At 43.6% G+C, this 17,414-nt stretch overlaps 1 protein-coding gene across 3 annotated transcripts in view; it reads left to right on the top strand.

Moving 5' to 3' along the window:
- znf438 (zinc finger protein 438) overlaps positions 1–14,262 on the top strand; it is a 40,755-nt gene extending 26,493 nt beyond the window's left edge. For 2 of the 3 annotated variants that reach the window (XM_029457910.1, XM_029457909.1), the window contains exons 3-4: positions 9,430–11,214; positions 11,389–14,262. In XM_029457910.1, coding sequence (XP_029313770.1) covers positions 9,458–11,214; positions 11,389–11,983 — 2,352 coding nt within the window. In that variant the 5' untranslated portion in view covers positions 9,430–9,457 and the 3' untranslated portion in view covers positions 11,984–14,262. Of the gene's footprint in view, positions 1–8,944; positions 9,072–9,429; positions 11,215–11,388 lie in introns of those variants that run through there. The other variant, XM_029457911.1, reaches the window with a different exon arrangement.
- Positions 14,263–17,414: the final 3,152 nt, after the last annotated feature.

Here is a 17,414-nt window from a genome sequence, read left to right as displayed (position 1 = left end):
ATCAACTTACATTGTGTGCGCGCATGTAAACATAGTCATTGTATAGCTGTAAAAAAAATAGGTTTTTATCTTTTTATGGGTTTTTAATATAGACTTTTTATTGATTGAATTACCAGAAAACATGCTATATTGTCAGAAAAATTGTATCGAGATATGAAATGAACTATATCGGGATAGAAGATTTTCTGTAAATCAGCCAGCCCTAGTGAGTATTATTCTATTATTAAGTGGACCTGGATGGTTCTTGAGCAAGTGTCAAGTCTTTGAGGGCAACTTCAAGTCAAGTCAGAAGTCCAAATGTCTAGTCTTCATTTCTGTCGCAATGTTACATATAATGTAGCTCAGGATTTCTTTTAAAGGATAATACCATTCAGGTTAAAGTGATTTCAAAGTCGGCCTGCTTCCTGTCTGATAACATTCTATTTTTGCTTTGACAGTGTAGAGTTACAGCAAGCTACCCCCAAGTGTCAGTACTTGTTTGTGTTCACCTCTCCTTTGTAACATTACCTTCTCACCTGCATATCCAGCAGTTTATTCCCCCAAGAAAGGCCAGCTTATGTTAAATAAGAACAAGCTGCCTCACATTGACCTGCTTTTAGAAGCCCAGGCTCACCTCGACAGGAGAAGAACTGTTTGGATCATCTGCATATTCTTTTGATCTCGCACCAGGTCTCTCGGAGCAGACGTCATTAAGGAAGTTCGCACGACGTTCCCTCTTCCTCTCATCGTGGCTGATGCTCCAGCACGTGCCCCCTTTTTATGCTTGTGCCCTTCACTCCATCGCAACCCCTTAAAGTCCTCTACCCTGCTACCGCCCTTCGCCTCAAAGCTGCCCTAAGTTGGGTTGAAAGCCAAAACCACTCTTGTCTGTCCTTCACCGCTAAGCTGACGTGTTTGTGTCTGTGTTGTGTTGCCCTTGGGGTGGGTTACCTCCACCCCCACCCCCTCCATCTCATCTCTTCTCCTCCCCACCTTGCTGTTTATCTGTCTCTGGGCTCGTCACGTCCCTGAACCTGCTCTAATTAGCATCCCACACAACACTGTTTATTTACTCAGGTACCGACAGAAGGGAAGGGAGGTGAGAATGAAAGAGAGAGATGGAAAAAATGGAGAAAGAGACAGAGAAAGCCAGGAAGGGAGAGAGGGAAAGAGGGCTGGCAACAGGAAGAGAGAGAGAGAGAGAAATGATTCAGAGAATCAAAGAGCTATGAGACTCTCTCATAGCGGATGCAGAGGGTAATGATAGTTAGAAAGACATGATGCAGAAAGTGAGAGACAGAGAACTTTCCCGCCTCTCCACACCTCCTCTCTGCCTTTTCCAGTGTTTCATCTGAGATGTCTAAAATTAGCAAGCTGGCTGCTTCCTTCCTTCCTTCCTTCCTTCCTTCCAGGGCCCCCATTAAAGTTCTCCCATTGCGTTGAGTGATCATTAAGGTGGGACCGGGAACGCAGGTGTTATCTTAGTGTCCTAGTCAAGGTTGCAGTGGCATCACTTTTACTTGGCAGGGCCTACATGAACTCAAATTCTTTGCAGTCCTTATCTGGGGAGTATTTGTGTGTCTGAAGGTTTTCTACTTGTGAGTATATGTGTATCAGAGTGTGACGGCGCGCATGTCAGTAGAGATTGAGGAGCAAATTAATAAATTAAGGAAGTAGGGAGAGGACAAGAGGAGGGAGGTAGATAAAAATGGACTGGTCCTTTTTGTTTGCTTCTATCTTCGTGTTCATCACATGTTACCTGATTTTAAATAAAGCATTCCCGATGACTATCTGAGATTCAAGGTCTCGGTATGCTTCAAAACAACCGGTTCTTTTTGTGTTTTGTTTTGTGCCACCACATCTGAAGGCAGAGGTTCACACGTCTTCCAAAACAGCTGATTTCACGGAAAGGGCCGCAAGGGGATACCGGTGCAGACTTGGGGAAAGTCTTTCCTGAAAGGCATTCATTGTGTTGCTCGATTCACACAAAAAGTGACGGACGTAGTTTTGTGAAGAATGAAAACAGAAAGCTTGAAAGATGTGGACCCTGTCTACTTTTATACCTCCTGCATGATTGTTGGATTGTCTGTTTTGGAAAGTCACACAACTTTTCAGATGGCTCCCCCACTTTGGAGATAGAAAGAGGGTTCAGACGCTGCTAGATGATCCAAATGCGGAAATCGCCACAGATCTGATGCGTGCCTCTTCAGATTTTTAACATTGTGATCTCACATAATTTGTATTTGGTATTGTATTGTCCAGCTGGAATGGAAACATGGAATTAATTTTTAAGGTCATGCTTCTTAGAGGGTGACCAATCGGTCTAAGTCCACACTCTGGAAATCTGCTGGTTAAATGAGGTCATTACTCTATCTCTAGAAATGCCATGCTACACCATGTCAAGATATGTGTAGCCTGAATTTCAAAGTAAAGATACTGTTTACTTTTGTACTAGCACACCGGGACAAATAGTTTGTTTCCTCTTCAACCTTACATCTAGAGTACATCCGACAGAGTTCACCATGTTTTTATCTGCTCCGCATTGGTACATAAGGTCGCCTTGTATGTCATACATCCAGCAGTTTCCGCTTTTTCCGCTCTGTTTTCTACTTTCTGTAGCAATCTTACCAGCATATTGTTATTTCCTGCCTTGTTCCTGTTGGTCATTCAGCAAAATGTACTCGCAGCAACTTCCTGACATCAGTGACTCTGCACATTTCTGAAACAATATATTTGACTCTGCCAGTGCTTTTTCACAGATGTGAATTCAGCAGAGTAGCATTTTATATTGCGCTTTTCTCCCGTGCTGTCACACTGAATAATGGGATTGTAAAATCTTCAGAAATTGTCCCTTCTGCACGATAGTTTTATGTGGGAATTTCTGAAATATTTAAACTTTCAGTTATTGATGTTTTTCTTAAATATTCCCAAGCACATCAGTTGTCTCCTCCCTGCACTGACAGCCCTCATTCCTCTCCTCTTTTATTTTTTCTCTCCTCCAGCTCCCTTCCCTTTCTCCACCACTCTTTAGTCCTGTTTGACCTATTCAGAAGGGTCCAAATGTCACGGCAGAGGGAAAGGTCAGGTAAAGGTTTAATGTTGAGCATGGCTAACACAGTGCTGGCTGCCTGAGAGGGGAACACGTTAACACTTGAGACCTTGAACACGCGCGTCTACACGCACTTGGACACACTGCTGTCACCTCCGCTCCACGTCGACGCCACTCAGCTCTGAGCCGGCAGCCATGTCATCTGTGCGCATGTGACTGTGACTGTGTGTGTCTTATGCTCATTTGGTTCATCTGTGAGCATGGATGATTGACGATGTTACAGCTTCCCGGGGATGACACATGGCCTTGTTGGACAGCGGGTCAAAGGTCATTGGTTGCAGGGGTTTACAGCATCCTGCCTTCAAAGTGCAGTGCTTTGTTTTTTATTGAGGGTCCAGCTTGTCTGCAGTGACCACTTATTCTGAAATCCTTAAACTATGGTGGAATGTTTTTTGCCTTACCTTGGAATATTTATACCTAGAAAAAACACAAAAGAAAATGATAACTGAATTTATTTCTAAGATGTAAGTCAATGATAGATCTAGAGTCTCAGTTAAGCATATTCTCGAAGAGCAACGGCAGGTTAGCAGTGGGATTTCTATATCGATTAATCTACATCCACATGCAGGGCAGAGCAGCGGGATCCTAATTGGAATGGATTTCTCAGTTGCATTGATTTGCGCAGGTGACAGTGGATGACATACGGTGTGTGTGTGTGTGTGTGTGTGTGTGTGTGTGTGTGTTTCTCCCACTCCTTGGCCCTCTCATTCAGCAGAGCTCTGGGATGAAACAAGGACCTCTGCAAACACTGATTTCATTTTCCCCATGACCGCCTTTGCTCCACACTTTAGGCTGGGTTGCAAATATGAGCAGTTAGCATGCACGCAGGTAGAAGCAATGGAGCACAGATGACGCTTAAGTTCACTCAGGAGGAAAAAACAAATGGAATTATCTAATTTCCTCTTGGACTGCATCATTCACAGAATGTGCCTTTATTGTGTTTTAATAACATTGAAAAAAGCGAGAGAGAATAAAAAAAAAAAGTTTTAACTACCTCGCTCACTATCTCAGGTTCCCTAATCCCACATTCTGTGTTTGTATTTGTGTGAGAGGGAGGAGGTGAGGAGGTTGATGAGAGATGGCCGCTGGACATGGCTTCTCACAGCCGGCTGGCCCCGACCCCCCGTGATCTGCCCTCTTATCTAGCCCAGATCCTGGCCTTTCATCTGGGCTAAAACCTGGGGGAGCTTGGCCTCTGCTGGGTTTGTGCGCGAACACACACACAGACACACACTTCATTCCAGAGCCCCCCCATCTCCAGGCCCTATCTTTGAGTCCCAGATGAGCATTGCTCTCACCTATGAGGGAGATAACAAACCTCACACTACTCTGCTCGGCTTTACTCAAAACACTTCACATTTGATTTTTTTTTCTCTCACCACAATAGAAACCTCCCTTTCCCCTATTGTGGGAGCAAAATGCAGGACTCTGCAGTTTAAACAGTAGTTGGTCAAAACCGAATCAGAGAATGCATCAGGGATGCGACCAAAACACAGCACTCTCCATGTTTTGACATTTCACAGAGCTGTGCTTTCACCTCTCACTAAATTGCGTTACTGGCGAACAATAGGCAGGTTGTTTTGGCCGGTCAGCCCATCGGTCTTGGCTGGCACACTTCTACATGTGACCCAGGTCCAAGTTTGAGGGTGTGAGCTGAAGTTATTGTGTGTGTCTGTGTGTGTGCAGCTTGTGCTGTTCACTTCATACCGTTTCATTCCATTCCAGGTGGATGCCTAGCCCGTCCCCACACTGCCCTCCTGCTCAACCCTGAGCTGTTTCCAGCATAAACAGCAGATCCTCACCTCTCACCCCTCTGGCTTTACCTGATAATCTGTCTCTATGGATCACCCCCACCCTTTTTTTTTCCTTCTACTCTTTACTCCCTCAGTCTCTCACATTCTCTCCACAAACCAGGTTTTTGCGTCACCCCAGCCCTGACCTCTGACCCCAGTCAGATTAAAGTGGTTGGCATTTCAAATCCAGCGGCAGATTGAGTAGCATCTATGACCTCTCTGCACATTTTGCCTCGCTGTGTTATACCCCATAGAATGAAGACTGGGCCCGTCAGATCTCGCTACCAATTAGTTAGACACAGGTTTGCAGTGGAGGGCACTTTCAGGCACTGAAACAGTAACTTGGTTAAAGGGCTAATGCTACTAGTGGTAGGCCAATGTATTATAGGTGAATTGCAGTGGCTATGTAAAGTATTGAGGCCCCTTCACCTTTTCACTCTTTTGTGTTTTGGATTCAGAGAACCTGAATTTATGAATTTAGAAATTCATTAAAAATACACATATAGGCTATCAATGCTATGGCACTCTAAATTGAGTTAGGTCTACCTTGCTTTCTCATATTTTCCTGAAGATATTGTATCTCTATATTCTGTAGAACTTAATTGAAGGAAAAAGTATTGGAAATGATTTGCTAAGGCACACACCTGTGACCCACAATTCATAGTGCTTGTGCACCAGCCAAGCTAATTTATCTTGGCATGGGAATACAACTAGTTCTTAAGCTTTGAATGTTCCTAGGGTCGAACTACCAGGACTGTTCCTAGAGTTAAGAGAAGAACCTAGCTACTACCATACCTCTGATGAAGCATGGTGGTGGCAGAATCACGCTATCCGGGTGCTGCAACCCTAACCCTAACCCAACAGGTGAAAGGGTCTGAAATCTTTCCAATGCTGCTGTAAATGGCTATGTGGCTTTAACAAAGACAGAAAATGGCCAATACCTCTCTTGTATTCTTAACTAGAGGAACATTTGTCTTCTGTGAATTGAACAACTGTCCCTATTTGGAAAATGTATTAAAGATAACAATTGGCGTAAATCATGACACTGTCTTGATATATTTCTAGCCTTTGTTTTGTCTCTGCCTTTACACAGTGTCACTGCTATTCTCCCAGCTGAGTCTAGATCATCATGATCAGAAGCAGGTTTACACGTCTGGCTCTGAAGCATCTGTAGCTCTCTGGCTGTCTTCCAGACAGTTTCTGTCTTTCCTCTGTGTCTCACTGTGCACAAGGACCACCTCAGGAGAACAGAGAATGATGATGACAGGGCAAGCTGACCGTCACTGGTACATCCGCAAGTGAATAAAGCCTTTTCTTTCTCCTCCTCTCCTTTCTTGCTTTTTTCCTCAACCCTCTCCCATGTGGCTAAACTGGACAAGGAGACTTGTTAACATGCTGATTATGCAGATGGAAGCACACAGAGAGAGGCATCCCAAAAGGGGAAGCAAAGTATAAAAAGAGAGGACTCGCATAGAGAGGAGTAATTGAAAGAGAAGATTAAAGGAGGAGCGTAGCATTTTTCAAATGGTAATATTGGTCAGCTTACACCAGTAAAGGAGACTTTGTCACTGCCCCTTTCTGTACAGTGAATAAGTAGGTGTTGCCTGAAGCGATGTCATCATCACAGACTCTCACATGTTGGATCAGCGTACTTCTTGTAGTAGATCTCAGAGACTGTGAATGTGTGTTAAACCAGTAGCTTCAGGGCATCTAGAAAGCCGTGCTGCAGTTGGTCTTAGCAGCTTTTACTTGCCACTGTCCAACTCTCCCCCCTACACATTTGAACATCTAGCCGACTTTGGAAACAAAATGTTGTTGTGAATGTTTGCATGCTTTACAATAAGGCACTACTTCCTGTTTTAAACCAAACTATGATTTAAATTTTGAGGATTACTCAGTTGTCTTTCCTCAATTTTGGTCCAGACTGAAATAGAGCACCAACCAGTTTATGTACTCATGATTTTCAAATAGTCATTAAATATTTAAAAAATCAAATGGTTTGTGCAACAATCGTCTTGCCTTAAAAATATATGTTTTCCCTGGTTTTTACCTATGCATGGCAAAGCAAGTGAGCGGAGCAGTATTGAGCGGGCCAGCGGAGGGAATGAACATTATCACCGCTCCACTTCGCTCACATGCCCTAGTGCCTGGTAGTAATGCATTCAAAGAATGGACGAATAGTTCCCAGTGAATATCTATTAGTGTTTTTGCTTGAAATGCCCGTCCTTAGTATGGATTCAAACCAAATTTCCCATGATTCCTTGACTTTTACTCTAGTGCCACCAACATATCAAAGTTTTCACTTATTCAGTGCAAAATACCTAATACTAAAAGCTCTGCTGTACTGTGTTTAGTGCTTATTAGCTAATGTTAGCATGCTAACATGCTAGAATAAGATAGTGAACATGGTAAACATACCTTACTAAACATCAGCATGTTAACATTGTCAGAGCAGTTGCATATGCCCATGGATAATTTCAGTGTTCATTTGTTGTCTAGTTCCTCCTGTTTCCTTCCTGTCCCTACTTCCTCCTGCCACATGCTCGTCATAGTGGCATCGGTCTGTCTGTGCAAACACATCTGTGTACAGACGCTTGTAGACACAGCAGTGCAAGAACAGTACACGAAGCATCAGTGTACATGATCAGATTAGATGTTGGATCACCTTGCTGAAATAATTTGCATAGTAATGAGAACAATTGTTAGGACAGGCTGTGCTTCTTGCCTTATCTCTTGCCTTCGTAGGCTGATGGGGATCAATGCAAAGTGGTCTTATTGTGTAGTATCAAATGCATAGATTTAAAAAGTTTTTTTAGACATATCTAAGAAATAAAGCACAAACAAATATCCCTCTACACTGACCATGCTACTACACTACTATTACTTTTTCAGGTGGAATGAGACAAAGGGATATATTAAAGCCAATCTTGTTTTTGTATGGAGTTACTTGGTGTCAGGTGACGTCTGCTGAATCATGTGTGACAAAAGGATTATAGGCCTACTGGCTGCTTCTCCAGCTGTTGATACACACCTTCCACCCCCCCCCCCCCCCCCTCCAATGTCCAACTGTAAACTTTTTTGTGGTAGAATTTATCGCCAATAGTTGTCTCTATCCCAATCTCCCACTTTCTATAGCCACATAAAATGTCCAGAGGAACACACATCCCCCGGTTTTATTCCACTCTGTGTTCAGCCAAAGTCACAGTCAAACTGGAGTCAACTATCCACACAGAGAAGGAATATCTCCAGTTTTATGGAGTCGTAATGCGGTAGGGGTACTGTATAAATAATCTCTCCGCACAGAAACACTTCCAGCTGTTAAACAATATGCCCTTTGCAATTTTTCTTTTCTTCCCCTTTTTGAATGTATAAAGTGTCTTGCCCAGACTGCTTTGAAAATTAATACAGATGGTTTTTTTTGTATTGAGACATTCTGTTGTTGAATATTTTCCTTTTGTGACACCTCCAGATTGTTGCACTTTATGCTGATTATTATTACAGAGTGGAGTTGGAACACTGCCTGTATCAAACACTGCCATTGAAAGACGGGTCATAATGTGAAATTTAAACCTCAGAGTCTGTTTACAATTAGGCCCTTTGAAGCATTCCTCTGTAATCTCTCCCTCCTTTTGATATAAAGATTCAGTATTGATATAAATGAAGGGAATTCTGTCTTTTGTTTTTAAAGCCATACCTGTGGCTTTTGATTGATGGATGGAAACTGTACGGTAGATTTATATAATATAGACTTGTTTAAAACCTCACTCTGAGGTTACAGTTTCCCCATAGACTTCAGCAGTATTTCGTATCAACACAGTCAGAATGGCGATCCACAGAGTGGAAAAGCCTCATCCCTGTTGGATAACCATGAAATGTTGTTTGTGAACAAGGGATGATAAAGTAAATCCAGGGCTTTTTTCAGGGGCATCCATATTGCCTTTGGCCAGGTTGCATTGCTGGTCAGTGAAGGGGGAGATGAGAGGGGACCCCTCTTCATATAGTAAAGATACTGCCTTTGGGCAGCTTTCACGCTCCACTGGCTGATCCTTCCAGGAAGTGAGGGGGGGCAAGAGGAGCCCCCCGCAGAGCCCCAGCATGTACCACAGCTACATGCTGAGTCCAAATCAAAGGGGGCAGTCTGTCCTTAGCCTGGGGGAGAGTGAGTCTGCTGTGTGACCAGAGATACATAGGTAATAGGACAGCTTGTCACACTTGTGCAGATGCCTGCATTTTTGACTGTATGTGTGTACAATGTTTGCTTCTCTCCTGCTTGGGTTGCACAGTAATGACACAATCAAAAAGAACTGACGCTGTGTGCAGTGAGGTCACATTTCCGATCATGATCTTGGCAGCTCTCAGTAGAGACCACAGGAAGTCATGTATTAATCTCAGTTATTCCTTTTAGGCATCAAACAGATTTAAGACTGTAATCATACCATGTTGCAAGGGTGGCGGTAATTGTTGATGTGGAAACTTGAGGTTAGAAGGTTAGGGCTCAAACTGAAAGTTAAGGCTCAAAACGCTGTTTCTTTTGTGATTCTGTTTCAGTTGGTAGCCAGTGAGTCCAGCCCTTCAGATGAAGAGCCTTCAGTTCCGGAGCATCGCCCCTAAGGCCCCGGCCGTGGTGCCCTCCCCCTCCCCTGCGGTCCTGTCCTGCCAGCCTCCCTCTGCCCTCCCTGAGGCTACCACCGCCTCCAGCCCCAAGTCCATCATTGTGCCCACCCAAAACTATGCACTTATGCAAATAGCAGGTCAGGATGGCACTTTCTCTCTGGTGGCGATCCCCCCTTCTGTCTCTTCTCAGACACCACAGCAACAACAGCAGCAAACTCAAAATAACCCCAAGTTGCCCATTCCAAGATACCAGCCAGTGAGGAGCAGGGGGACCACAGATAAGGTCAAGTCACCACCACTAGCTTCTAGGGCCAAAACAGTCTTCAAGGTCGCTGTGACCACGCAAACTGTGTCAGTGGTGAGTGGGCCATCAACAGTGACGAAGAAAAAACAACTGGAGTCGAAGCACACAAAAGATATCCTAGTTCCCAAAGACGAGCCTTCAGAGCAGGTAATCCTGATTGACCCAGCCTCCTCTGACATCTCTGTCACTGCTTTACTCCCAGACAATGCTGTCCTGTACCCGAGTTCTCAGTTAGAGCGAGTACCAGATAGTTCTGAACGACCTGCTACAACTAGTCTTATTCAGAACCTCCAGTACCCCCCAGCTGCTGTCAAAGGCTCCCCGAGCAAATCCCTGGAGGAAGGTAAGACTACAGTGAGGCTGTGCCAATCTAAGTCCGCTGTAGCCCAGCCCCAGAGCAGTATCACTGTCCTGTCTTCAGCCATCTTCAGCAAAGCAGTCCAGATTATCCCGTCCCCACCTAAGGGTAAACTGCCCATTTTGCCCTACTCTAAAATGAAGAACACCCTCATCCCAGCTGCCAAGCTCAGCAATTTGTCCCCAGATAACAAGGGTTTCTCTAGCCAGACAGGACTCTCCAGCCCCTTAGATCCTCCATCCAAGACCCTCGAGACAGCTGAAGCCTTGGGTCACAACCAGATCCCAAACTCCACTCTACAGCCCCAGACCAAGACCTCACTCATGCCTGTGTTGGGAACCCTAGAGAAACCACCTGGCAAGAAGAGGGGGAGGAAGAGAAAGACAATGGAGGACATCTTGGCATTTGAGGCCAGAAAGAAAAGGTCTTTGTCATTTTTCCGTAGAAGGGTCCCAGAGAAACCGACAGCAGTTGTTCCAGGCGCCAAACAAAAAGAAGTTGATATTTCAAAGAAGTACCGCAGCATCCGACCCAAACCCATGTTGGTTATGGAGACAGTTCCCCAGCTAGTTAGTTTGCCTGCCATTACCCCAGATGGCCAGGAGCAGGAGCTCGTACTTGGTCATCAGCTCCCCGCCCCTTCCACAACCAAGGCTTTGGACTGTCCTCCCCAACCAGCCCCAGTAACCCTACACTTGAGAAGTGCCTCACATCCGAGAGTGTTCATAGGCAGCCGTCCGCTCCATCGTTGCCCCACCTGCAGCCGCTGTTTCCAGTTCAATCATCACCTACAGAGCCACATGAACAGTCACACCAATAGCCGTCCCTACGTCTGCCCAGTCTGTCGCAAAGCGTACGCTCACTCCGGCAGCCTGAGCACCCACATGAAGCTTCACCACTCCGAGGTACGCCCGCGTCGGTCTCTTTGCTGTGAGTTCTGCGAGAAGTCCTTTGGATATGTGGGGGTTTACTTCAGTCATCTGAGAGAGGTCCACAAGGTGGTGTTGACTGTGGAGCCATCCATCAGCCATCATGAGGATGACCGGTCTGTGGAGGGGTGAGATAATTATTGATTTAGCACCTACTTTATTGTGACTTTTACCTTGTAGCTGGTTTTATGCATAGATGTCAACTTCTATAAATGAGTTGGCAAAATATATAAATTGATTACCTGCCTAATTAACTATTTTTTTTAAACAGTCATAACAAAGTTTTAAATGATTTTCCTCAGGGCCAACTCTCCAGAGCCATCAGATGAACAGGATCGTGAAGACCCTGTGGAGCTGCAGATTAAATGTGGCCGCTGCCAGTCCATCACTCCCACCTTTGCCGACATGAAGATGCACTTGCTGTATGTTCATGGGGAGGAGGTCCAGGTTCCACTTCACGATGGCAAACAACTGCGGGGTGGCCGAGAGGCTGAGAATGAACTGGTAAAGCATGCCGCCCACTACTGGCGGCAGCTAAACGAGAAGCGCAACTTGGTCAAGTGCGGCAGCTGCGATGAGGAGTTTGTCTCGTTCTCCAAACTTAAGAGGCACATCATATCCCACCACCATGGACGAGAGGAGGACGATGGGATCCTTTCATCACCCGATCGCGGCGGAGGTCTTGGGGTCCTTGCAGCAGGTGCAGCCTTTAACTGTGTGCTTTGCAGCGAGGTGTTGGACACTAAAGAGGCAGTTATGGAGCACTGGAGGAGTCGCCACCACTGTGAGCAGCCCAGCCTTCTGTGGGACGCACTGAGCTCCTACTCCGGCCAGGAAGAGGGTGAGGCGGACGGGGATCTAGACACTCCTGCTCCAAGCCCACACTATCCAGCCTAGCCCCTTGGATGGGCGTGGAGCCATTCACTGTTGCTCCTCTCACACACTCAGTCCTAACAATCAGCTGCACAGGGATGGAGATTGTCTCTTATGTCTTTTATCATTAGTTTCATTTTACACCAGTTGAGGCATTTGACTTGGTCCAGAAGGAAAATAAAAAAGGAAAAAGAATATTAAGCCAATGGTGAAAATGTATCTTTGTGTTACAATTCATAAGGGATATTCTCTTAGGTCAGAGAATATTTTTCATGTTATTTTGATTGCACTGTTCTGTTTTTTGGAAAGTGTTTGGAGATGTCTATTTAATATCCCGTTGGATTATTTTTTTCTACTGCTTATTTAAAATCGTATTAAAAGGGTCATTTATAACCGAGCTGACACAGAAATACTGTTAAAGGGTCATTTCACTCAAACTCTTACCTCTTGTGGTATCTGGCCATGCAGATCATTTGGATTTATGTGCTCAGTTTTTGAGATTTCTGCTTCCACACCAATGATTAATTAAATGTTTCAAGTTTAATGACAACATCTAACAGTGTCCATGTTAATCTGTGGATTATACAGAGGAAACCATTTTTTTTGTATAATACTGTGAGCACCATAAACAAAATTTCATAAGATTGGAGGCAGAAATCTCAAAGATCTTCATCTCGACTGAAATGACCAAATCTGCATGACTAGATACCACTATGGTAAAGTGGGAAAATATGGTTTTAAATTTAGGTGGACTGACCCTTTTTAAAACACTGAGAAATGTAAATCTCATAACAAGGGTACACTGTCTAACGTCACACAGGCTGACAATAGGCCTTGGGTTATTACAGGTTCAAATAAATCCGTATGTGTACACAATCCTTTGATGCAATGTTGCTCCTGTAACGGAAAATCAATATTTCAGTTATGACTTGAACTTTCACAGTCCGATTTAAGGGCAGTATTGGGGTCCTCTGTCAACTCGGACCCATGAAAGAACATTTTCCTAACCAGCACCCAAGTGACATCCTTGTGGCCTTCTGAAAAAAGAATCGGTGTTCTTGCATAGTGTGGCTTACCGTCAGTATGGTCCTCGGTAGGCCAAGTTCTATCTCCTTGACTTGTTGATTAATGCCTATTTGTGTATTCTGTGATATGCCAAGGGTCTATTCACACTAGTGATTGTAGAAGTGAGTTTTGCATTTAAGCTTTTTAACCACTGACTGAATACTTTTTGTTGACTTAGTAAGTACGCAAAGGAAACCATCGAATTGCCTACCTGTTGTTGCCAGCTCATGTACGCACCTGTGGAATTGTGTGCAGCCAGACTCTATTATTAGAGTTAATATAAACTGTTGTCAAGTCCAGAAAATATGCTATTTTGTACTCTAGATTAATACAGAGGTCTTTTAGTATATTTATGCTTGTTGTTGGTCCTTAAAGAACCAACACTGAGACATTTGTTACGTTTGCTTCTTCTTTTGGGGGATGCTTAATGTCTTGTTTCTTGATGGGAGGCCATTACTACATGGCAAGTATCTCTGCTTACTGTCTGTGTTTTATCTTTCATATGAATAAAAAAAAAATACATCACAGGGTCAAGTGAATGTACCTGAATGTTTTCAGAACCCTACCAAAAGTATATATACATATATATGCTATATAGACTTATTCCATAGATAGAATATATAGATATATTGAGAAAAAATATATATTTACATAGAGTAACCAGTGAATCAGCTGCTGTGTTCTGTCATAGTGGAGGAGGGAAACAAGAGATGAATATATCATTGCCAACACTGGCAACAAAAGCCATGTAGAGCTGTCCTTATGTGTCTGACACAAAACGTGGGACTGTGAATGAAGGGCAAAGCACTGATGTGTAGCTGTCACACTGAGTGGGTAATCTACAGTATAGTGTACTACTGTTTATTGAATGGCATATTTGAGTGTTCATCAGTGAACTGTCCTTTGTTTGCAAGCCCTCAACACAAACCAGGAAGTGACAAATGTAAGGGTCAGACTCTTCTTTCCTCAGTTAGATGAGAAACATACCATGACTGTCAGCACAAGTCGGAAAGTAAAAAATCCCACATTAGGTGATGTGATGTGTTTGACTCACTAAATATGTTCACTGTGTCCAAAAAAAGAAGAAAACAAGACTGAAAGTGTTTGTGCTTGTGACTGTTTGTGTACCTGAAGAACCTGATGTTTATGAGAATAAAGTTGTGCTTTGTTGAGGACATTGTGACTGTAGTGTTGTCTTAGAAAAGAGGTATACTGAAATAAATACTCAATTTACCACATTTCCTCAGTGTCCTGGTTTCTAGAAAGGCGGATATTTAAGTTCAGACATTTTTACTCAAAAAGCATATCGTCCAATTGGGAGTAATTTTCAAAGTTTTGGGTAAAATAAACACATTAAAATAAAATGGCTAACTGGAGCCCCTGAAGACAGTTATGATACAATTATTTCAACTCTGTTCCCAATCTGCATCCAGACCAGAGTCTGCCTACTGAGTATCTGGGTTTTCAAAAGTTAAAAAACAACACATTTAACACTTCTGGAAATAAGGGTCAATGAAAAAAAGAAAGTCTGTCAAGCATGCATGTTAAAAGCAGGGCGGGAACTAACAATTAGTTAATCCTATTATTGATTAATTGTTGGTCTATATGTCAGCAAAATGCCCATCATTAGGTTTTAAAGCCCAATAAGACTTGTTTAAATAGTTTGTTCTGTCTTTCCAAGAGTTTACAGCAGTGTTAGCTAAATGCTAACATTAGCATGCTGACATGCTCACAAACACGATTATGTTAAGCCGGTATAATATATAGCATGCAAACATTTCCTAAAATGCACTAAACACAAAGCTCAGCTGAGGCAGGTGGGAATGTAATTAAGTTTTGGACAAATTCAATATTTTCCCTGAAAGTCATGACAAATCATTCTGAGAATGTGGGGAACAAGTTTCATGGTGTTCCATCCAATCTTTGAAATATTACATTTAAACCTATTGGGGGGCTCTAGAGGAAAATTCAGAGGATCACCAGAGTCATTAGGATACATCGTCTGAGAACAATGAATGTACCGTATCATCCTTTTAGATGAGATGTCTCACATAGGTAAACATTTTTGACTTGGTGGTGGTGATTGATGAACATTCAGGAGGTTCATCGTCAGACAAATGTCTGTACAACATTTCCTAGCAATCCATCAAGAGATATTTGGTGGTGGACAGACTTAAATGGTCATCCATTGAGCCATGGCTAAAACAGAAAAGCAGCAAATCCACTCATTTGAGAGACTGGAAACAGAGAATGCTTGCTTGATGAATTAATGACTATAATAAATAGCCTATTCATTTTCTCTCCACCGATTAATCGACTTATCTTTTCAGCTCTAGTAGAAAAAGCAGAAACACAGAATGAACCCACTCGCATACACACTTAATACCTCAGAGATGCAAACGCCATGTAGCAAAAAGGATAGATTGACTGTAGGGCTGAGGCAGACAGGAGGGTTAGAGTCACTGCGTATTCATCAGCAGACATTCAGAAAATGGGATTAATTGATATTTTATTCTGGAAAGGTAAGTGCATGTGTGCAGTCTGTAAGGGTCAAGCAATGTGGGTTAGCCAAAGGGCTTTTAAGAGCCTACATATGTTGTACCTCTGTGCTCCTCTCCTCCCAACAGACCTTCCATCTGTCTGCTTCAGCATTGAAACATTATCAAATGTGTGTGTAAATGTTTTGGTTTTAATGCACATCTCTATGTCTCTTTTAGTAGCTAGACCACACACAACGAAAACTAGTTTTAAAATGCAACATGACAGTGGTTTAGAGACCATTTTAAAAGACTGCAGAGGTTCAGAGAAATGTTTCCATGTTCTGAGAGGAGCATAAAAACAAAGGCTGTATGCGTTGTGATGGCTTCATATTTAATGAATGGAGATGACATTAGCACTGATCTCAATTTTCCCTTTGCGTGTCTTTTTTTCTGCTCGGCAGGATGCATTTAGAGCAAAAAGAAACATTAAACCACTCTATTCGAATTCACAAAACAACAGAGCGGGACAAATAAGTTAGAGAATGTACTTTCTATTTGTTTCCATGTCGTCAGAACCAAATGCTCTGCTGCAGGCCCAGCCCTAGTCATTGCCACACCGGTGTGGAATGCAGGTCCTCAGCTCTAATTGATTTGGAGGCACATGACCTTGTATCAAAGGTCAAAGGGCACTTCTGGTGTGAAATCTGGTGCTACTCAAACAAGCAACACCCCGAGAGAGAGAGAGAGAGAGAGAGAGAGAGAGAGAGCAACTTCCCCGACACAAAACAACCTCAGCAGCTCAACTTCTTCAAACTACTTTACATGGACTCAAAGGTTTCAAATGAGAGGGACTCAACTTCAGGTGGCTTTCAGCTCCGGCGGAACACAAATAAAGCTGCGACATCAGAACATATCGGGGCCCAATCTAGCACCGCCATCGCACCACATCGCAGGCGCAGATAAAAAGGAAAGCGCTATACGGTGATGCATATTTCCCTTTAATCAGAGCTAACGTGTACCACAGCCTGTCACACTGCACTCCCACCTCACTGTGGCTCTCAAGGGGGACATGAGAGATCAAAGCTACCCCCCCTCCTCCCGCTTGTACATGATCAGTGAGAAAGAAGGAGAACTGCTCTCTTTTTCTTTCTCTCGTTCTCTCTTTGGGCCTTTGAGCTACACCCCCTTCAACACTACCTGGAAGTCTAGGAATTGAGCAAGAAAGGTGAGGGACAAAGAGTTTGTATAAACAGAAATGTATAGTGTGTACCTTTTAGCTCTTTCTTTTGACCCTGATACACTTTTTTAGCAGGGAAGAAACAAGACCGCTAAACAACATGCGGGGAGACAGGGAATAACAAAACTGGCGTCACTGGGAGAATGCCAAAGGAGATTTATGGGACAGTAAAAATGTGACCCACACTAACCACAGATGTTCTCGAGAACAACCTAGGTGGGGTGTAATGTGAGTGCAACATGCAATCTTTTGGCTAATGGAAGCTCCATTCCCACCTTCTCACTTCTCACTGTTCATGCGCTGTTGCCAGTCTGTCTTAATACACTAACATGCGTGAAGCCTCCATAGGCACGTGCAATATGTTGGTGATACGTGTGCACATTCATCAAAGTGATTCTATGGTTTCATCAAAGATTTATAAACCCTCCTGGATGTCAGGATTTAGATGTACAAATCGGTAATCCCACATCTATGAACTCTGCCTCCATCTCTCTCGATCTGGAGATGTGATCCGCCCTTCCCTTCCCTGCTGCCTCTCGGTCTCAGGTTTCAAAGCGTCCCGTCTCTCCTCACCCTCCCAGATTAGTCATCTAATGAGCAGCAGGGCTGATCAGGTGAATAATTGATGATGGGCGGCTGGAGAAAGGCATCGATCCAAGCCGGGCTGTGGCTC

This window comes from Cottoperca gobio, chromosome 20 (genome assembly GCF_900634415.1).
Source record: "Cottoperca gobio chromosome 20, fCotGob3.1, whole genome shotgun sequence".
NCBI classification, from domain to species: domain Eukaryota; kingdom Metazoa; phylum Chordata; class Actinopteri; order Perciformes; family Bovichtidae; genus Cottoperca; species Cottoperca gobio.
This window is presented reverse-complemented; position numbering and strand designations above follow the sequence as displayed.